Source organism: Microtus oregoni, unplaced genomic scaffold, assembly GCF_018167655.1.
Source record: "Microtus oregoni isolate MIOR12 unplaced genomic scaffold, Mior012 000061F_ref0000440, whole genome shotgun sequence".
NCBI lineage: Eukaryota > Metazoa > Chordata > Mammalia > Rodentia > Cricetidae > Microtus > Microtus oregoni.
In genome coordinates this window covers 4944097-4967944 of record NW_024543871.1, presented here as the reverse complement: position 1 = coordinate 4967944, position 23848 = coordinate 4944097, and the positions used below count along the sequence as shown (strand labels likewise).

The 23848-nt window shown below is 36.2% G+C and overlaps 1 protein-coding gene across 1 annotated transcript; it reads right to left on the bottom strand.

Moving 5' to 3' along the window:
• Nucleotides 1–801: 801 nt before the first annotated feature.
• Sh2d1a (SH2 domain containing 1A) lies at nt 802–22910 on the bottom strand. Its single transcript, XM_041640031.1, has 4 exons — nt 22774–22910; nt 7378–7441; nt 2108–2240; nt 802–1128 (listed from the first exon to the last, which is right to left on the bottom strand). The coding sequence occupies exons 1-4, from the start codon at nt 22908–22910 to the stop codon at nt 1091–1093; spliced, it is 372 nt and encodes a 123-aa protein (XP_041495965.1). The 3' UTR covers nt 802–1090.
• Nucleotides 22911–23848: the final 938 nt, after the last annotated feature.

Sequence of the window (23848 nt, the reverse complement as noted above, 5' to 3'; positions counted from 1 at the left end):
GAGTAAATGAATTCTGTGAGCCCTGAAGCAACTTGGCACACTATCAATCACAAAAGCCATGAAAATACAAACGTGAGCAGAAAACACTGCATAAAATCCAACTCTTACTTAGGTTTCAATGACTCAGAATTGCTGAAAATTAATGAAACCACAAGCCTTTATAGGGTTGCCCAATTACAAATCAGTTGATCATGAGATGCGGTCACTAAAGTGTCCCTTCCAAATAAATCTCCACTTAGAGTAAAGACAGCTAGGACAGAGATACGTGGGGAAAAAAAATCTATCTTATTTCATTATTTCATCTGATCTCTAATATAACCCCAAAACCTGTTGCATCAAATACAATAAACATTTAGAGCCTATTTGAAATCATAGGCTTGTAAACTGGTTTGGTCTGTGGGTTTTGTTTGAATTTTGAAGCACTGTGTCCTGTAGCCAAATGATATTAAACTCTTAGTCACCCTGCCTCCACCTCTCAAGTGTTGGAATGAAAAGTATGCATTACCACACCCCACTGATCCAAAGATTTAACTGTCTTAATGGAAGAACTCTGGGCAAGAAGCTCGATTTCAAATTTAAACAAATACTCTTTTCTCTTTATCTAATACTTCTGTTCATACACATCGTCACAAATCCCAAAGAAGCCGAAGGCACCACAATGACTTGAGATCTGCACACCAAACACCTTCCTACCATGAAATCAAGCAAGAAGCTTAAAAATCAGTAACTATCAAACACTTCACAGAAATGCTGTTTCGACAAAAAAAAATGAAGATTATTTTTATTTACATGTGGCAAGAATTGACATTAATCTTTTGTAAAGTTTTCATTGTGCTTTAAACTGCTTCTCGTTCGTAAATACAGGAAGTTAAAATACTCGAAGGGATTCTGTTTCCCAGTCCTCAATTTAAAACATTTGCTATCTACAACATCCACTTTCAGCTTTGACATGGGAGAGATGCTCCTATTACAGGACTAGAGTGCTGTTTAAAAGGCATTTACAGTTCACTGAACTGTAGTATCTACAATATACAAGACTTGGCATATACTTAAATTATTGAAAATAAAGGACAGGGTGTGTTAGTCTTCTTCATGGCGCTTTCAGGCAGACATCAGAATCACTTCTCCCTAAAGAAAAAGATTAGAAAAAGTCAAGCAAAATTAGTACAGTATTAAAATGATAGTTTAACTCAAATTTGTAATATGTAACCCAATGCTATGCCTCAAGCAGCTATTATTTAAAATGCCACCATAAAGAATAGATCATTGGACAGGAAGGAAAGTTACATGCTTTCTAAACTGGAGTTCCATTTACATTTCTATGTCAAAGGGTGACTATTAGTCAATTTAAATCATATTTGAGTCTATTTATCAATTTATGTCTGAGCCTGGTTCCCAAATTATAAAAACTCATTTTATCATAAATACTAATTGGATCAATCAAAACACACCTCTCACTCAAAACAGAGTACTAACCTGTTCTCATAAAAGAAAAACAGACAGAGTCATCAATTGGCTAGTATTCATTCTTTAGCTCAATCCGTTCACTAATAATAGCTTTGCTCAAGAGAATTGTGAATGTCAGTAAAACAACCAAGAGTGCTAATTTGATTTCCTTTGCTACTATAAAATGTCATTCATTCAAACACCATCAGTTCAGAAATCAGAATCACAGGAATTAGGTTACCATTTGCCTTTCTGTGCCAGAAGGGCAAAGGAGGGTTTTTATTAAGCAATAGGGAACATACAGCCCAGGTACTCACTGAACTATCCCATCTTTCAAATCATATGTGCATAGATTACTGAAGTAAAATGGTACTTACTATCTACAAAAAGGACTAGGAAAAATAAGATAGAAATAAAGAGATTAAAATATCTTTACTTCATAGACTTTCTATAGTTTTACAATTTTATTAAAAGTGTGTATTAGAGCATATTACGGCCCCTTTGCATAGCTACCTCTCACCTGATTTGCTGGCTACAACTACTTCCTTGTTGAATTTTGCTTATGAGTCCTCCTGCTTGTTATGTGGTTATGAATAGGTTGATCCCAACTCTAAACTTCCCAACTGTTTCAAAACTGAGCAGGAAGCCACACTTGCGGTACCTTGTGTACTCCTCACTGAGGACTTCTCAACTGGATACTGCAGCGGTATTACAATGCCTTGATCTGGCTTCTGAAATGCTGAAATGAGATTTTTTATTTTCCGGAAAAATCTTTTATGCACCCCAGGTGCTGTCTGGAAAAGAAAAGACCAAAACACATTATTTATTTGCCTCATAATGCTTAAAAAAAGACACATAAGAAGTGAGAGGGATGCTTAGAGAGGTAACATTTGTGTAACTTGCTCCAATATTTGAAAACATAAGGAAGAAAAGAAAACAACAGCCAGAAGAGCTTGCTTTGCTTGGCTGAATTTCCCTGCAAGAGGAGCTAATGAGCTGTCATTGCAGTTCTCCCAAGGGTAGGACTAGTTTGTACAAGCTCTCACAGCCCTGCCCTTGCTGACTGCTACCCATCAGACATCCCGAACCTCTAAGGGTGCACAGGCCATTACCCACAATGAATTCAGCAACAGAGGGGATGCAGTTAAACATAAAAAAAAGCACAGATCCTACAGGTCATTAATAAAAAGCCTGAGGAACCAAACCAACAACCCGTCCCCATGCCATCATTTTCCAACAGAAAATACTACTCAGAAAATTAAAAAGTGAGTGCTATGATACATACAGCTGCATGGCTAGCTAATGCTCATGTGCTTTTACCTCGTAACACACACTGACTCATCCTTCATGTTAATTTTGTGTTCTTTTCCCAGATTGCTCACAATCAGCACTGTACCATTCCAAGGCTTTCTATATGACACGAAAATGAAAGACTGTAGAAGGTTCTCTTTATTTATATATTTGTTAGTTTTTAAAGAGATCGCATTTGCAGGTGGCTGTTAAGAATGTATTCTTTCCCTGACATCTGTGCTCTCACAAAGACACTGCCTGAAATCAACATTCCCCACAAAGCTTATGAGCCTTGCTTTAGGCACCATCTCAAAACTGTCATAAAATAAAATAGTATTGCTACAAGCAATTGAACAATGACTAGTTTTGTTTCTTTCTTTTCTTTTCTTTTTAGAAAGTTGTTTTTCAGCTGTTCCATTTGGAAGATTTTTTGAGACGGGAACTGCTTGTTTTTTAGCATTTAATGAGAAAACACGAAGGCTGGCACACAGACTTCTGTCAACTAGATGTTAAATTCAAGATAACAGACGATCCAAAGTCATTCCTATGTTGGAGTAGGTAGTTTTCCAGTACAAACACTGCAGATGTTCTCTTTAGCTGTATATTAGTGTCTGCCTGTATAGTTTCAACAGATAGAGAACGGTCTCCCGCCCATCTCTATCCTTCTGACCAGAAGACCTTCCTAAATTTCTGCTGAGGCCTCATCTAGAAATAATATGACCGTTCCCACAGAGACTCTTTAGCTCCAGACAGACATTGCATTACGAAGGCATGCAATGAGTACAAAATACCACCTTAGTTCTTTCTGAGGGCATTTTTTTGTTTGCCAACATACTTTCCCATCTCTTGTCTTCACTGTTTTCTCATGGATTGGTAGGTATTGATTCTTTCAATTAGTCTCATTTTACAGGTACAAACATTCAACTTAATCATCTTGCATAAAGGAAAATAATAAGCAGATGTGAAATCACACATACAATCAGAAGCAGCAAAATTTTCTCTTCATTCCTTTCAGATTAGGACTAGACCAAGAAGTTTGAGTGAAGCTGAAGACACCAGCCAGAGGGGAAACTGCATATTTCCCCAGAGGGGAATCATTTCAAACCACACTTCATTTAGGCTATTTCTTGTGGCTTATAAAAGCATTTTCAACAGAGGCATTATTTCTATGGGGACTGATAGTAAACACTTGATTATCCATGCTGACAGAGAAGACAAATACCACCGGACATTTAGAAGCAATTTGAACTAGAGATGCGGCATTTCTTTAACAAATGACTGAACTAATTTATGATGATTTGCTTAGGCTAATAAGTAATTTGCTTACTAGCTAAGGATCTCCTGGTGACCAACTACCCATAAAAGGCCAAAGGCACAGAAACTGGCAGAGAGAGAGCAGTCCACTTTTGACAATGCACTGCTGACAATCTATACATTAATAAATGTTAATCAACTCATCATAAATTTGGACTCCAAGGGCTAAGTTAATATCCTTAGCAATGCTCTATCTAAAATGAAAAAGATGCATGTTTGTCTTTTATAATTCAATAGATTTAAGGTTCAATTGAATATCACATCTTAAAACATATCTATAATTACATAGGGACAGAGGATAGAATATTCCTGACGTGATCTTTTCTTATGGTGTAGCAAACTAAAATGGTTTTCCTGAAAGTAGTACAAATGCCACTTATCCCATTTTTTGGAAGATTATTTCACACACACACACACACACACACACACACACACACACACACACACAAAGCTTCGCTGCCACTATCCTGTCAGTGAATTCGATTCTTGTTCAAATTTGGGTATTTCCCATACTGCCACCTCTTAGTTATCCATGGAAATATGTTTTGAATCGCAGCTGGTCTTCAATACACTCTGGAGAAATTTCTTCCAGCCAGGTGGTATGAGCTCTGAGAATTACGCACTAGTTTAATATTCACCTTAACAAGAAGGCAAATTTTATAGACAGGAAACTGCAATATGCATTTCATGAAAACAAGATGTTTTTACCTCTTTCCCATTTGGGGATAATCCATGCAAATCTTCTGCTCTTGTGGTGCAAATAATTTCAATATTATTATATAAAGAGGGTCAAATCAGACAACAGGATAAGGGATATTTACGCTCAATAAACCCTTTCCTTCTGAAAATGATTACAAATATGCAATGATGTGATATGAAGTCGCATGTGAAATAGAAAAGAAAAAATATAAAATGGGTCTAAGAATCTATATCACAACCCTTTTCCCCAAAGCTTCGGAATCGTTGAGGAAGAGAGGTGAAAAGAGAGTAAAGACAAGAAAACCATGTCTTCCAGACCCAGCAGGACAGGTTCACATATGAACTCACAGTGGTTATGACAACATACACAGGACCTGTGCAAGCCTAACCCAGATCAAATGCCAGCATGAAGAGAGGAGGTGTACACAAAGTTCCACTCCTAGGCGAGGAGCTATTGACAATTGATAGCTACCAGGAGAAGAAGAGCCAGCTTTCTTTAGAAGAATGGCCCCTGGTAAATGAATCATGCTTCCGTGGAAGGCCACACATCCAAGAATATTTAGGCAGCACAAATTGAGTTGACAGATTTAGCAAAACAAAGAGTACACAAAATTTTGTAGATAGGGAGAGAGGAATGGATCTGGGAGGAACTGGAGGACAATGGCAAATATGATCAAAACATACAAAATTGTTAAAGAACTAATTTTTAAATCACAAATTCTTTCCATAAAATATTTTTATTTCTCAGCTGAAGTATTTCTTGAAAGAAAAGGATTTTTGTGGCAACCCATATACAAATTCACATATACCAGCTACACATGACTATTCCTCATGATAAATCAAATTGCTTACATATTTGCAGTGATGGACTTTTTTAAAAGGAAATATAGTTTTGACTAGAAATGATACTGATTTTTCCTTATATAGGATGACAGAATTATCCTGACACAAAATAACAGTGTGACCAGGGAATGATATAGTATTATATGAAGTAACATAATCAAAGAACGTTATATACTAGTCTTATGAAACACATTACTATGTACAGTGAATATATAGCAATTAAAAAAAACAAAATTAATTAATTTCTCAGTGGTATCACACTTTCCTGGTATGCATGAGACCCTGGGTTTCAGCCCTAATCCTATTTTTTAAAAAACTAAAATCCCTAAAAGTTAAAGACAAAACCTAAAATATGAAATTAACCAATAAATAACAATGTATTTGAATCTACTCTAATTCATTTTCACAATTTAAATGCTTATGATTTGTACTTTGCTTTTTACTGATAAATTTGTAAGACATTTTAAATTTTTGTCAAAACTTTATAATGTCTTGAATGCACAGATTAATGAAGCTATTAATAGAAGTTAATATTAACATCTATGTTTCCCAAAGATCATAGTGAAATACTTCAACTATCTGGATGGACTATTATAAAGTCAGAAACCAACTAAAGCAAAAGTTTAAAAACTACAATTTTGGACTCACTCAGTAGTTTGTAAATGGGCTATTCTTTGCTACTTTCTACTGTACTATGTAAAAAGAATTCACTCAGTTCTTGGACTGACACAGTGGCTCTCAAATATTTTCAGTCACAAGACACTTTCGTTCTGAACAAATCTTATTCAAATCTCCAGTTCATAAGGAAAGCTAAAGAGAACTTCACAATTAAAGTCAGATAAGTATCCAGAATTACACCCACTCACCTCTCCCTCTCCTGCAACCCCCTTGCTAGGGAGTCCTACGATAGAAGAGAACTGTGATTCAGAAAAACATGCCTTTAAAACACTGCAAAAGCAGGTAGGAATTTGTTGTGCATACATGTATGAAATTCTCAAAGAATATTTGTATTAAATAAAAACTGCAATTTTACCTCTTCTCTATCCCTCCTACCCAGAGGCCTCCAACATGGCTCTTGTGAGAGTCTTGCTGACGCATGCAGAGCAGCACCAATTGTCTGGGTACTTGCAAATGCCTCTATCTCGGGACTCTTATGCTTGGTAAATTAGCCCTGGACTATACACAATCATGTTGAGAAGCTTTCAGTAGTTCATATTTTAGGATGTTGACTATATGCTAGACTCTGCAGCTAAGAGCTTCTTTACTTGCATTATCTTACACTCCTTGAAATGACTCCTCTCATTTTACAAATTGCTTCCATCAAAAGTAATTATAGAAAGAAGCACATGGAGCCTGGATGCACTGGACATGGCCCAGGCCCTCACACTGCAGTTTAATTCCTTGTTATATCTCCTAAGGCTATTAGTGACTAGTAGAAAAGAGAAATTCCAGTTTGCCTGTTTCTATCCACAACAGCACCAATGTAGACATCAGTATTATTCAATATATGCTTTCTAAAAGTTTGTATAGGTTCTGTAAGTAAGTTAGGCATCATCCATCAAAGTTCTTCATTCTTCAAAGTGATCCCACTCCACACAGGTCTGGAACCAAAATTTTCTAAAGGCTTCTAAATGAACCACCAACAACTGTGGAATTAAGCATTCATGATTTAAATATGATTAATATTTTGGTAATTTACTATGTAACTTCTATTTTATAAACAAACCTGAATTTCAAGCACTTTTCTGATACCCAAAGAAGCAAAAATAAATAAAAGAACTGTACCTCAGCACTCCAAGAACCTGTTTCTGTCTGCGACACTCGATATGTATAGATGTAACCTTGATACCTGTGAAAGAATGCATTTCCATTACTAATAGTTTCCAGAAGAACAATGGATGCTCTAAACTTGAATTTACTTTTATCTATAAAACTTACATATACTGGATGTAAACGGACAGCTTCTTGGCAGTCACAGAAAGCAAAGCCATTGGATTTAATTTGCTTGCATTTTATTTCAGCCTAATCACAGTCCCCCACGATTTTTGTGTGGTTTAATACACCTAAGGATTTGTGTGATAAAGAGACTGGACAAAAAGAAACTACAGACCTGCTGGCTCTGACAAAAAATCATAATTATGAAACACCTTTAACAGAGTCTTACTGTTTTGTAAGTGTACATAGTCTTAAGCTAAAAATGGTTGACTGAAATAAGATTCAATTAAATTAACTGATAGTATTAATTACCAAAGTAATGTGAGTATATCATGCTATGAAATATAATTATTCTTATAATATTATTATTATAATAAATAGTAATATTCTATTACTTTATAACATTGTAATTTAGTAGTAATAGTAATTGAATTTTAAAAAGGAGTACTGAACCATGGAATGTTATGCATTCTTTGAAATAATTAAATTCTGCTATTTTCAGCAATATGAATAAAACTGGAGGGTAGGAGGGTAACTAATTCAAGCACAGAAAAACAAAAAGTATATAACTTCCTTTCAATGAAGAAGGCAAAATATGGACCTCAAAGAAGTACAGAATAAAATGGTGGTTATCATAAAGCTAGAGAGATGGGTGAAAAGTTAAAACGCTTACTGTAGAATATTAGTGAAAGATGTGTTACATTTGTTTATGCTGTGGAACATTTGTTTAATGATGCAAAGATATGTTGCATTCTTTAATGTTGCATTTGTTTAACTCTGTGAAGCAGTGTTACTTTGTCTAAAACATCTGATTGGTCTAATAAACAGCTAAATGACCAATAGCTAGTCTTGAAAAAGAATAGACGGGGCTGGCGGGCAGGGAGAATAAATAGGAGAAATCTGGGAAGAAAAGATTGGTAAGTGAAAGGAGAAGAAGACGACACCAGGAACCAACCACCAAGCTACACAACAAGCTGCGTAGTAAGAAGTAAAGAAAGTTATATATAATAGAGAAAGATAAAAGCCCAGAAGCAAAAGATAAATGGGATAATTTAAGTTAAAATAAAGCTGGCTAGAAACAAGCCAAGCTAAGGTCAGACATTCATAAGAAAGAATAAGCCAATAATGACACTGGGTTTTTGAGATAATGACACTGGATTTTGATCCTACTGCATGTCCTGGCTTTATGAGAGCCTAGACTGTTTGGATGCTCACCTTCCTAGACCTGGATGGAGGGGGGAGGATCTTGGACTTCCCACAGGGCAGGACACCCTGACTTCTCTTAGGACTGGAGAGGGAAGGGGATGGGGGAAGGGGGAGGGAGATGGGAGGATGGGAGGAGGTGGAAATTTTAAATAAATAAATAGAATAAGCCTCTATGTGATTTATTTGGTAATTGGATGGCAGGGTCCCTAAATAGTAAAGAGCTAAAAAACAAAAAAGAAAAAGAAAAAACGTTTTGTCACCCAATGTGGGACTCTCAACGATCCCTAGGGCCTGAGAACACTGACAAAAAAAACAATAGATATGGCTCCTTTAATAAACTCTGCCTTACAGAAAAGCATTTAAACAGCATTTTTTACCCTAAATAGAAACAAAAAATAATTTAAAAAAATGCCTGCCATAGTGCAGGGAACTGGCATTTCATAGCTAGGGGGTTGAAAGCAGTTCCTGGACAAACACACCTCCAACTGGGCCATGAGCTTCAGGCTTGTCTCTCATGAACCTAGAAGTGGATAGAGCCAGCCAATAGAGTCTCTCAGAAGACCCAGCTACAGCTTAATAGTTTAAATTTTGCTCACAAAAAGACTAGAGATACACAGTAAAAGAGATACAGATGGGAAAAAACTCTAAACACATTCCAATGTGTTGAACAATGGCATAGGCTTAAGAAAAGAAAATGGCTATAGACAACCATAGAAATAAAGAGTTTAAAATATAATAAAGTTCTAAAAATAAAAGAAATTATTTTTAAAGAGATGTAAGCTAGGTAATCACTGCAATTGTTCACAGATTCTGTCTTCCACAAAACAAAGAGGTTCTTTGCTGCTTTAGAACAATGATCATTTTTCTTCCATTTTCCAATCATTTCACATTTGAGATGTCATGAGAATGACATTTAACACCCATATTTTATTTTATTTTTGATTATATCATTTATCATCATCCCGATACCCTTCCATCCCATATACCCATCCTTACTCTCTCTTTCAGATTCATGGCCTCTTCTTCCACTAATTGTTATTCACACACATACACACACACACACACACACACACACACACACACACTTCTTAGTCACTGTCCTGGCCTACTAAGGTTATTATAACAGCATGCCACAAATGGGTGGCTTAAACAATAAACATTTATTTCTCACAGTTTTACAGGCTGAGTGTCCAAGGTCAAGATGCCACTGTGGTAAATTTCATTCTGAGGCCTCTTTTCTTGGCTAATAGGCAACCACCTTCATTGTTTATGCTTACATGGCGTTTTGTTTGTACATACATCCTTCCTCTTCTTATAAAGTCACCAAATCTATCAGATTATGGTTCCATCCTTATGAACTCATTTAATTTTAAATACCTCCTTAGGCCCTACTGCCAATAGAGACACATTAAGGCAAGGGTTTTAATATATGAATTTTAGAGATATAATTTTACACCATAGTACATGAACTCTATTCTATTATTTTTATATGATAAAATGAATTTTATAAATGAGGAAACTGAAATGTTGATAAATAAAATAACTAAAACAGACCAGAGATCCAGAAGTAAAAATGTTAGTTGGACCAAGCTCTTTTGATTCTCACACTATAATGGATATGGACTTATTATAGTTCAGTGTTCATAATAATAATACTTAATTTGATTAATAAGCTTTTAAAATTTATTATCAGCTAGATTTATTTAACTAGTATACAAAAATGAAGTCATGCATATTCAGTTATTTTGGTGTTTTAATTCATATATATATATATATATATATATATATATATATAGTATAATATTTAAATTAGGACAAATATATTTATCCAAACATTTGTCATTTCCTTGAAATGTAAACATAGAATCCTGCCTAATTTTTTAAATGTACAATCTTTTATTATTATTATTATTATTATCTATCTTCATCCAAATATACATAAGCAAATTAGAAATTTTTGTTCCTACTTTACTATGCTGGTTAATTTGTTGTCAATTTGATACAAGCTCGAGTGGTGACTATCAGCCTGGCCTATAGTCAAGTCTGTGTGGGCATTTTCGCGATTAATGATTGATGTGGGAGGGCCACAGCAGGTGCTGCTACTCCTGTACAGGTTATAAAAGAAAGCAAACAGAGCAAGTCATGGGGAACAAGCCAGTAAGCAACATTCCTGCATGGTTTCTGCTTCAGTTCCTGACTCCTTGTGCCCTGATCTCTTGTCCTGACTTCCCTCAATGTTGAACTTTAAGCTGGAAGATGAAATGTAATCTTTCCTCCACAAACTGCTTTTGATAATTGGTTTTATCACAGCGATAGAAAGCAAACTAGAACAATTAGTGCATACTGATCTTTCATTCCCTATCCTACACCCTTTCTACTTCCCCCAGACCATTAATAAAAACCCAGAGACAGAAATTTGAATTCAACCTGAAGATTAGAAAAGCAAAATGGTCAGCCACTGGATCTTAACTCCACTTCAGACCAAAATGGCAATGCTGCTCTGGGAATCCTCAGAATGAGACTGAGCGGAAAGCTGTCTCCTCCTGTCTTATATTCCTTTCTAGGGCTGGGACTAAAGGCATGCACTATCTGGCTTTTCTGGCTAGTGTGGCTATGGGGATTAAAGGTGTGTGTTACCACTGTCTGATCTGTATGGCTAACCAGCGAGGCTGTTTTACTCTGATCTTCAGGAAAGCTTTATTTATTAAAATACAAATGAAATATCACTACACCCCTGCCACAGACAACTTCCATGTTACTCTCAATCTCCCTGGGAACAATTGTTTATATTTCACATGTGAATGAAAACATGTAGCATATGTATTTCTGTGCCTATCTTATTTCATTTAGTATAATGATTTCTAGTTATATATATATATACATTTTGCAAAGGACAGAATCTCATTCCCTTTATGATTTAACACAATTCCATTGTGTGTATGTCTCCATTTGTTTTGTTCCTCAATGGATAGATTCTCATGTTATTTCCATTTCTTGGCTATTATAAGTCGTGTGACAATGAATCTGAGAGTTCATATATTTCTTTGATATCCTGATTTCATTTCCTTTGAATATATACTCAGGAGTCGATAACTGAATGATGCAGTAGTTCTAGTATTTTGAGAATCTTCTATACTGTCTTCCATAACAATTGTCCTAATGCATATCTCTGTAAATAGTGGGGAATATGTCCCCTTACCCACAACCTCATTTGCACTGTTTTCTTTGCTTTCTTTCTATCTATCTTTCTCTCTTTCTTTACTTACTTACTTATTTATTTTTACTGGAGTGACGGAAAAAATGTGTGATTTTTGAATTTCACTTCCTGGGTGATGAGTGTCATTTTTCATGAATTTCTTTTTCATAAAGATTTTTTTTATTTTATGTGTTTGATTATTGTGCATGCACGTATGTCTGTGAACTATATATGTGAAGTGCCCATCGAGGCCAGAAAAGAGCACTGGTTCCCTTGGAACTGTAGTTACAGACAGTTGTGAGTTACTATGTGGGTGCTGGGAACCAAGCCCAGTTCCTCTGCAAGAATAGTCAGTGCTCTTAACTACTGATCCATCTCTCCAAATTCTCATATTTTATTAGCAAATATTTCCTTAATAGAAAAAGTAACTTTTGCTGAATTTTCAAACAAATTTTGAATTTAGATATAAATAAGTTATCATGGTCTCATTTACTATATTTGTTGTTGCTGTTCTTAGGCACAGGATTGGATCAATAGGAAACCTTGATTAGGAAACATACTAAGTCTGTTCAAGTCACTGTGTTTAAACTTAAAAGAGCAGATGATACTAAATTCTTACAAAAAGAGGGCTATGCTTAGTTCATAGGCCACATTTGGCATTACATCCCTTTAGAATTAAAAAGTCTTTAAATATTTGAATTAAATTGTTACACCTTTAATCAATATCCATCAGCACTAATTATCTAATGAACTACAAAAGACATTTAAACACTCTAATTGGGTCCATTTGACTTGAGAAATTGAACAAAGAGTCAATGTAAATGTTGGTATGATTCCAAAACAAATGTTTTATTTTTGTAATGTAGCTTTACCAGAATATTTGACTCATATATACAAGTAGCTTATTATGTGCTTACACGTGATAAAAAGATAATATATGTATTTCACTGTTAAGCTTTTATTTTGAAGTTATTTAAATCTACTTTAAAGCACAGCAATTTCAGTAAGTGCTCTACAGGGAACAAGACAAGAGATTTGATTTCTGTTATTCACCATAGGCACTTGAAACATGGGTTTTAAGGGACTTTCTTGAAGTCATCCAGCAAAATGGAGATGGAAGCAGGACCCTGAGTTCTATTATTCCCTTTGAAAAGCAATTAATGAGAACGATTCACAGTAAACTTAAGGGTGATACGGAAATAATAGTATTTAAAATCTATTTAAAAACAATAGAGCTGGGGAATAACTTGGGTGGTACAGTGCTTGCCTGCAGACAGGAAGACCTGCGTTCAGTCCCATGAATCCATGGCCGGGATGATGGCATGCACTTGTAGCCCAGCATTAGTCAACCATGCAACTCAGGTTGGTGAACACCAGAAAAGGGAGAAGTCCCTATCTCAGAAAATCAAGATGGACAACTCCTGAGGAATAGCAACAGCAGCTGTTCTCTGGCTTCCACACACATGTGGAAACCTGTAAGCACTTATACACAAACACATACACACATAAAAACAAAAGATCTCAGTAATTTAGGCAAAATGATAAGGTATCTGTTTTCCATAGTCTAAACAATGTGCCTCAAAATATACAGTGGATATAGTCCATACCATCATTCAGCTTCATTTAGTCAAAATAAATGAGTATGTTTTGAAAATAGTTTCCTAACGAATCTGATGTTATCTCACTTTCGGTTAAGCAGCAGGAACCTGAGTACCACTTCAAAAGCTCTTACCTTCTTCGTCTCCAAACAAGCTGGTGTCAATGGTACATCCATTTTCTCATGATTACGGTATCTAATATTAACAATTTCCCCCACCCCAAGCCCTTGAATTGAGAATGAACAAACTTTTGTCTCTTCTCAAACCGGCAGTGTGTGGCCTTTACTTCTAAGTCATGGCACTTCCTAATCAATGGTCCTCTGTAGACAACTATCATAATAGTATGGGTGGGGAAAACCTAAAGCGGAACAACTCAAATTGAACTCCTAGGATCACAGCATTTTTTAGCCACCTGATATGGGTGCTGAGAACCAAACGCAGATATTTTGGAAGAGCAGCAACTGATTTTAACCAATGAATCAGCTCCCTAGCCATGGAATATGCTTTTTTAAAAAGCAACACATATGCTCTGTCTGTGGGAAATCATTGTTATAGGGAAAAAGTAATGTGTGTTAATAAAAGCTATAACAGTGTTCATATCTTTTAGCAAATAACCTTGTTTATGTTTATACGCTCCAGGCAAATAAGTCAAAAGAAAAAGACAAGTAAGTTTTTAATAGTATATAAAGTAAAATTAAGCTAACTACTCCAAAAAGTAACAATGACTCAAAATAAGGGAATATTTTTTATATATGTCCTCAAAATTGAATATGAATAAAGTAGAAGTAAGCCAGGCGGTGGTGGTGCTAGCCTTTAATCCCAGAACTGAGGAGGCAGAGGCAGGTGGATCTCTGAGTTCAAGGCTAGCCTGATCTACAGAGTGAGTTCCAGGACAGCCAGGGCTATACAGAGAAACCCTGTCTTGAAAAACCAAAAAAAAAAAAAAGTAAAAAAAATTACAACAAAACAATTCTTCATAGACAGGGAAATAATAGAGTTAGAAGGACAACCGCTAAATGGAAAAAGTATTTGCAAACCTTCAACCTGATAAGGGTTGGTACCCAGAATAACTAAGATTTGAAGAAAAAAAAACTCAGTAAGAAAACAAATTGCTTGAAAATGGGCAATGAACCTCCACAGATTTTTTTACAAAATAATACATACAAAATGGCCAACAAATATACGAAATTTTTTCAACATCATTAATCATTGGAGAAATGAAAATTGAAACCACACTTTTTCAAGTGACTCTTACCAAAAAGATGAAAGGTAAATATTGTGAGGATGTGGAGAAAGAGAACACTTGCACACTGTTGGTGGGAAACAGAAAGGGGGTTCCTCAAAAAATAAAAATGTATTGCATGACTCAGCAACAGAACGATTGTGTGTATATCCAAATGACACCAGTATGTCAAAGAGTCTGCCATGATCAATGATCAATGTAACACAATCTGTATTATAAAGGATAAGGAATCAACTTTGTGTGCAAGAACAAAGAAAATGTGATATATACCCTCATATGCTGTCCCTCATGTGAAGAATACAGATTTTAAAGCAAACATGAAAATGGAAAATAAGCTAGTTGAGAAAAGGAAGAAGACCAAAGGAGAGGAGACAAAAAGGGAGATCGGGTAAATATGATCAAAATATATTATATATGTAAGAAAATATAATGCTGAACCCATTATTTTGCACTAATTATAATATTCAGTAATCATAAATGATTGAAAAACAAACTGTAATGGAATGCCATCCAACCTTAACAAAAATATTATCATCTATTTTTGACAACAGGGATGAACCTGGAGGACAAACATTATGTTAAGTAAAATAAACCAGGCACAAAAAAAGGCAAATTTTGCAAGATCTCACTTACGCGTAGAATCTAAAATTATTGAATTCACAGAAGCTGAGAATACTGTAGTTTTGTAAACCACAAAGAAGAAAGGGGAAAAAAAGCGTAACTCATTTTTAAAAGCTGTTAAACGTTTCTGACTCGGTCTGTGAATATAGACAACTCAAGAAACAGATCAGTTTTCACTTCTTTCTCCAATTTAGATGTATTTTGGAACTGATGACAAGTCCAGCATGTCTGTGGAGGGTGTCAGAAGCACTGGAACTGTAGCTACAGACAGGTGTGAGTTGCCATGTGGTTGGAGGGAATTGAACCCACGTCCTCTGGAAGAGCAGCCAGCGCTCTTAACTGCTGAGCCATCTCTCTAGCCCCTGTACCTTAAGCCTTTAAAAGGTATTCAGACTGGTAAAGGGCAAGTGCAAAGCCACTCAGCTTATTTTTTTCTTTTCTTGATGGGTATCTCTGGTGGATAGTGCTTCACTTCAAACCAACAAAACCACATTAACTTTCTTTATGCCAATTAAAGGATTTCTCAAAAGAAAAGCTGTAAGCACATCTGGCGTCTACAGCACACTGAAAATAATGCAAGCTGGTTCCCATGCTCTCATCTGCACATCATTGCTATATATATAACATTTAAAACACAATTAATGCAACAGATTTTGAGGGGCTTTGGATATTTTTTTCCAAGCTGGTCCAGAACTCATTACACAGGCCAGACGGATCTCAAACTCATGGTGATCCCTCCTCACTTCCCAAGTGCTGGGATTGCAAGCAGGAGTCCTGCTATAGCTAAATTTTAAGTGAATATTTTATATCGGTAATAATTATACCATGTAAACAAAGTTTTCATTATTAAACCGGTATTTCCCCTCAAGAGGTTTCTGAACCTTCTGTTGTCCAAATTTCATTCCTTTGGAGTGGATAGGAATTTCCAGTACAATCTAAAGTCATTCAGTATCAATACTAATGGGGAAACTATGTAATGGCCCTATTCTTACCGCCACTGCTTGTTAATCCAGGGCAAAAAGAAGTTTCAGAAACTTGTCCAATGTAAAATCACTAGATAAGAGGCAGAGCTGATGGTGTACTCGGGCGGTCTTGCAAGAAGATATTGGCTCTTAATCCCCATGGTGTGATACACTTCTTAGATTAGTAGAAATGAATTAACAGTTTGGTCTTACAGCAAATCTTGGAAGTATAATTCTCAACAAAAAGGTTAAGTCTGTTAGGACACAGGGCTAGAAGTGTCTGCTGAAGGCTAGAACAGGAGAGGTAGCTGAGGAGAGCCCAAGAGGGAGAAGGGGTGGGGGGCGGATTTACAGGTTAAACAGACTTCCTCTATGTTTAAACTAAATGGCAACTTCTGAGTATTCCTGAAGCTTCAATTTTCCAATGTTAACCAGAGTCAGATTTTAACATATTTGCTTGTGAAGTACCCATTTTGTAGTTGATGTGTAACAAATATTACTCGGATAGCTTTTGGGCTCACTCTACAATTAATAAATTCTACACAGAAAATCCAAAAAGATTTTTGTTACCCAAGTTATTGTGAAGATATGACACCAATAAACACACCCAATAGAATTTCAAAAGCAGATTATGGATGCAAAGTCTGAGATGTAAGGAGAGAACCAACTTCAGCAAGCTGACCTCTGACTTATGCTATCCATGGACTCACACACAAACATACAACACATGCAAATAAATAAGAAATCTAAACTTATATAAACTAAAGTATGATTTCTCGTTAAATTTTATAATCTCAAATTTATTGCCATACTTTTCTTTGCCACACTGTCCCCTGCTATTACAACTGATAAGCTGGAATTTTATTGTACTGTATCTCCTCTATTTCTTGAATACGGTTGTGTGGTGGGCACTTTATTTCCAGTCCAAAGGACTCCATATCTACTATAGAGAAATTTGCCCATCCATTTTCATTGCTTCTCTATTCACAATAGCTAGGAAATAGAAAGAGCCTAGATGTCCATCAACTGGTGAATGGCTAGTAAAAATGTGAAGTGTTTACCAATGAAATGATATTCAGCTATTAATAAAAGTGAAATTATGAAATTTGCAAGCAAACAGATGGAACTGGATATAGCCATTCTGAGTGAGCTAATCCAGACCCAGAAAGACAAACATCACAGGTTTTCTCCCATTTGTGAATCTTAGCTTTGAATCTCGAGATAATGTGTGTTTCTTTTGGAATACCCATAGAGGTCAGGGAAGAACTAAGGGGCCCTGGATGGCAACTTTCAAGGGATGAGAGACAGAATACACAGGTATAAATAATCAAAAGGAATACTGGAACAGGAAAGGTTAAATCGAATAGGGGCAGAGTAGAAAACAGGGAGGGATAAATAACACTAAAGACCTCTCCAAAATGTCATGTATAAAACTACTAATGAAGATGCTTCCTAAAACATATACCTATACACATATATAAAAAGAGTTAAAATTGAGTTAATCTAATAGAGCAACAAATAGACATCATATATTATACCAAATGAAATGTCTATTATCAAGAATGGATTGTGTCTTTCGGAGTTGTTGGCCAGTGAGGATCAATAGACCACCAGACACTACAAGTTGTTGCCAAAGCTCTTGGTTCCCCTTCAGAACTTGACAGTAAGACCCTGTTGCAGACACCACCACATAGTTGAGGCACAGAACATGGAAAAGTCAAGCTGGAACAGACCTGAAAGCTTCATCTACAATGGGCTAGCTCATAGTGCTGGAAGGTGTTAGCATACTACCAGAGTCATCGTCAATTTTGCCCATCAAAAAAAAAGTCAAAAAGATAACTTTTATCCAAAGATATATATGAAAATTTCATCATTATGTGTCTTCAAAACTAAAGGATTATAAATGTGTTTCTTCCTCCAAACCTTTCAGCAGAGAAGTATAAAATTGGCTTTGTATATAGGGATGTTAATTGTGGAAACATGCTATTTTTCAAGCTTATTTTTAAAATATTTTTAATTAGTTTTCCTAGGGGATGATGAGGTATTACCTAGTAGATATCTATACTGGAGTGAAAAATGAAAAGTTGTGAGGATATAATATGTAACTCAATGAAAGAAATTTTATATACCTGTAAAATGAAAAAAGAATAAAATATTATACTATATCTTTGAGAAGAGTCAATTCTTTAAGATGACAAACTTCCCTAATTTTTATTGACATTAGTTTAATTCAATTTAACAGAATTATTTTAGATTTCATCACCAATAATCAGTAGATGAGAATAGCTAATAGCTTCTTAGTATGTTTGAAAATTATGATACACTGATTTGGTTAAGATAAGTATAAATAAATCAACTCAACCAAATAGTCCAGAAACAACAATAATAGCAATTTTATAAATATTGAATTCTTTTAGTACTTGGTAAAGTAGTCTAACAAATGAAGAATGAAAGTTCAATCTAGTAAACTATGTTGGACAACTGGTAAATACCTGGAAACAAACCAAATTAGATCTTTTATGCACATAAAAAGTGGTGGCACACGCCTTTTATCCCAGCACTCGGGAGACAGAGGCAGGCGGATCTCTGTGAGTTCGAGGCCAGCCTGGTCTACAAGAGCTAGTTCCAGGACAGGCTCCAAAACCACAGAGAAACCCTGTCTCGAAAAACCAAAATAAATAAATAAATAAAGAAAGAAAGAAAGAAAGAAAGAAAGCTAGCTCAAATTAAATTAAAGGATAGAACAAAAGTTAATAAAGCCACATATTTAAAACAAAACAGTGAAATTTTCTGTATCTATGGAAGAGAAACTGGAAAACAAAGGTAGAAATCAAACATGAAGAAACCGAGTGATGCATTTCAGTACTAAAAATATTAAATAACAAACACCAAACAGAGAAAGGATATCAGCAGTATAACGAGATATGTCTATTTATTTGTGCATGTGTGTGTGTGCATGCGTGAGTGTGTGTATGAAAAGCAGTAAGATCCAAATCATGAAGTGATAAAAGTATGCAAATAGCCAGTTCACAAATGGGGAAAAATAGTTTAACAAGCACATCAAAAACAGTCAGTGCCATTAACAAAATCTAAAATATGAAAAGTAGAGTATAAATATGATAAAAAAAAGTTAGACATCAAACTACAAAAAAATTGTTTTTAACAAGAATACTCATTTTTAAGAACAATTACACATATATAAACTAGAATATATATTTATAGTAATCATTCAAATGTAGAATTTGTAATTTAAAAGTATTGAATGATTCAAGTGTCAAAAAAGAGGCTGATGTAAATGTATGAAGCTGTCAAAAAACAAAATTTGTCAATAAGAAATAAGAGGTTGGTCAAGAAAAATATGGCTCATTTACAACTTAGCTAAACTAAAATACAGCCCTTATAAAAAGAATGCCTTTAATTTATTTGTGAAAATATTACATATGGATCAGCTTTTGTTTTACACTACATGGAAATTACAACAAAATGTAATGAAAAATGTACATGCTCAAAAATATTCATCTTACTAAAATATAGAAGAAATTTTACTTAAAACTTAAGAGTAGTTGCCTTTAAGTCACAAGATTATAGATTATTTTTCCGTTGATTCCATTACCTATGTTTTCAAATTTTATATAACAAATAAGTGGTAAGACTATTTTGGCAGGGTGGTGATGGCTCACGTCTTTAATCCCAGCACTCGCGAGGCAGAGGCAGGTGGATCTCTGTGAGTTCGAAGCCAGCCTGGTCTACAAGAGCTGGTTCGAGGACAGGCTCCAAAACCACAGAGAAACCCTGTCTTGAAAAAAAAAAGACTATTTTGACAGATTGTTTTAATTCTAATTTTATTTAGAGAAAATAATTGAAAAATCTTCATATTATGAATGAAGAGCAGCAATTGTCTAAGTAGAAAACTTTTACAATGTTGAAACATTTTGTTTTCTAAAACTTAATGGGAGGAAAGGTCCTGTCTGAGAGTCACAACTGGAATTTAATCTGGGAAAGGGGAATGTACAGTTTGAAAGAACAATTTGAAGCATACAATATAAATAGGCTAAATTGAAATTCAAGCAAGCTTTCTTGGTTAATGGGAATAAACAAAATATAGAATAAGGTGGCACTGAGTAAAATGTAATTATTTTATGTTTGTTCATGAATGTATGAGTCTATTTCATTCTATTCTGTATCATATGAATCTGTAGTTTGAATTAAGAGTGCATAGTTTGCTGTACATTTTGCAAGTACCACATAGTGACAGTAAGAGAGAATGAAATGGTTATGTGTAGCAAAAGGGACACTCCAAAATAATTGAAGAACTGATCAAGGCAAAGCATCTTGTCTCATCACTCCCCAGTAGTCTGGTCATAACACTGAAAACCCACATGACAGAAGAAGAATTCTCTACTTATCTATTTTCATAGGAAGAGGTTTTCATGGAGAAATTAGTCAACAACAACTTACATTTATGCAGCATTCACCTTCAGTGAAAACTAAAATAATGAGAATTTCCTTACGTGGTACTGACACACCTGCCTAAAAACTAAGGATTCCTCTCTTCAAGATTTTACTTAAAGCAATCTTTTGCAACAACAAACAAACAAACAAACAAAACCAGATTTCTGTTTTATGTGACTGGAAGATGAAGTCCCCAGAGAATTTGAGTGACTCCCTAAAGGTCATAGCCTGGCCTCTTGTCAGTCCAAGGCTCCTTGTCATAAAGAACACAACCTGTCTTCACAGTTCATGCATTCAATTCCAAGTTGTTTGCTGAGTGCCTATTATGTACCAGGATATGTTTCTGGTACTAAAGACAATATTCATTCCTTCATGAAGGTATTTTTGTAGTAGATCTCATATATAATTAAGCAAGCTAGTAGAAAGTTTAAAGCTCCTTCAATAAAAACAATGGCCTAGCAACACAGAGAGGTCCTTTACATTTGTTAGAATGGTCAAGGGATGTATATTGAACCGAAGGTGTAAAATCCGAGTGTGGAGCAGCCATGGGAACCTTCTGGAATGACCAGAAGAGGAGAAGTCTGCTGTCTCCACCTCTCTCCGCTACACAGGCTTCTTTTCAACCTTCATTTTCCCCTTAAGGAGCATGCTGCGTAACCCACTGCTAAGCCAAAGCAGCTCATTTCACTCACCATCCTCCATCTTTTGACAAGAAAAAAAACCTAAGGATCCTCATTGGCTTTCCTTGCCCTTCTCGGGGTTCCACTTGGGAAGCAGAAAGGTCCAAGCCCACAGCTGGATGTTCAGTCCAGTGGAAAAGCAATGTTCAGACACATATAAAATCCTGGACTCTGTCCCCAACACAGAAAAATTATTTTTCCATATATTTAACTTTTAGCTTTTATGATAAATGTATTTAACAGGAGCTGAAAACTGCCACGAATAATGCTTGGACATTTTTAAAAATCAGTATAGAATGACAAACCTCTCAAACCATCCACAATTTAATCTTTATCGCCTGACCCAGAAAGTACCTCAAATTTTCGTAGTGTATCATCATGTCCACTCACTACAAAGCATTTTTTCTTTGTTTTGTTTTTATGCAGAAACGACTGTGCTAGAGTGAGGGTTTTGTGGGTTTTTTTTTAAAAAAAAACCTGCTTACAATAACGTTTGAACTATAGGACCTTCTGTAGAAATGCCCCCATAAGTACTTAAATAAATTGTCCGATAGGAGAATAATAATAAACTGAAACTCATAGCTTACTGAACATTTGCCCAGCGTCAAGACCAGTGCTCAGTTGTTTTTAAAAGCATGGAGGTATTTAATCTTCACAGTCCCTTGGAATATGAGTCCCATTTAATAAGTGAGGAAACTCAAGGTCCAAAAGATTGGCTTGCTGAGACTACAAGCTTAGAGTCTGATTATGGTAGGGAGGATTCAATCTCGCATCTGCTTTGCCGGGGAGATAGGGAGCCAAAACACAACTGCATCTAGTTCAAAATGGAGCGAAAGGCTGGCAACAATCTTGGCAACGACCAAAGTGGAACCGTTACAATTGGGTTTTCTTTCTGTACTCTTTAAAACGATTGTCAGGCCTGTCTTTTATCAGACATCCACGTTTTTAAACTCCTGGCCTCTCTTATGAAGGAAGGTAACTCAGCAGCTCCAGAAAATCCTTACTCTAGTACAGTAGAGGCTGCCACAAACACACTGGCGAGACCCAGCAGATGAAATCCCCAGCGAGCAACCTCTACCCAACTACTACCCACAACAGTGCTGAGCTGAGTCTGGGGAAGCCTTGGGACCAGGCATGAGAGATGAAGAGTTCTCAGGGTTCCTGCTGCTTGTGTCCCTGATTACCTTTACTAAAAGCTGTAACTCTCTGCCCCTCCTTCCAGGACTCCCCAGCAAGGTCAGGACATACGTGACGTGACGCCAGGCTGCCACTAGGACAATGTACTCACAAAACACACAAGCAGTACACGCCAGGAACACTCTCGCTGTCTCTTAGCAGATATCTTCCATCCAGGCCTGTGGCGAGCAATAGCTTCTCCCCCGTCTCCCGGCTGATTTTGCCATGGTACACAGTCACAGCATCCATGCCTGGTTAACTCGTGTGGGCCCAGAAGGAAGATGCTCGAAAAGGGAAACGGTGCTTCTGCTTCTGCTGCTGTGGTGGCTCCCAGTCAGTCAGCCACCTGACTCCCAGGGCAGCCAGTATGCATGAAAAGAGAGAGAGAGAGAGAGAGAGAGAGAGAGAGAGAGAGAGAGAGAGAGAGAGAGAGAGTCGAGTGCCCCAACAACAGGATGTTGTCTACCTGCCTTAGAACCTCTTCTGACACTTCAATTAAGGCCAGCTCAGCAGTTTAGCAGCTTCAGACTTGTCATGGGGGTTTGATCACCTGCTCCCCAACAGAGGGTTCCTGGTGGGGGAGGGGGAACACTGGAAAGGTTCTTGTAGTTTTGGAACTATGCCAGCAATGCAGACAGACCTTGCACAGAGATGAGAAATTTGATAATGCTTTGCTCGGTGTAGCCCCTGCAGAGCCATCAGGGATGACTTGGCCTGACTAGTACACAAAAGAATTGATGATAGAGGCAAGTGGCATCATGAGAGGCAGAAACAGCCTGACCAAACGAATACATAAAAACCACTGGAACTGCAGAACATGGCCAGGAGACTTCCACAGCACCACCAAGTATTCAAGAACTATGGACTTTGGGACTAGATCTTCTTGAACAAGCTCTCTTTTCTTCAATGCTGATGTTGGCATCCAGGACCTCGGATAAAGTCTTCGACCACTAAGCTAGTCCTTGAATAAGCATAGGCTCAAGCAAATATTAATTTTTAACTTAATATTGTGTTCATGATCCAAAAGTACCAGTTTAGTCACAAAAAAAACCACGCAATTGTGCTTAAAAACTATTCCAGATTAATCTAGCTGAAGAGTTTAAGAAGAGCACATTCTTTTATTGGTGACTCTTAGCTTTTTTTTTAATTTTTGAGATTATTACTTTTTCTTCCCTTTTTACCCTTGA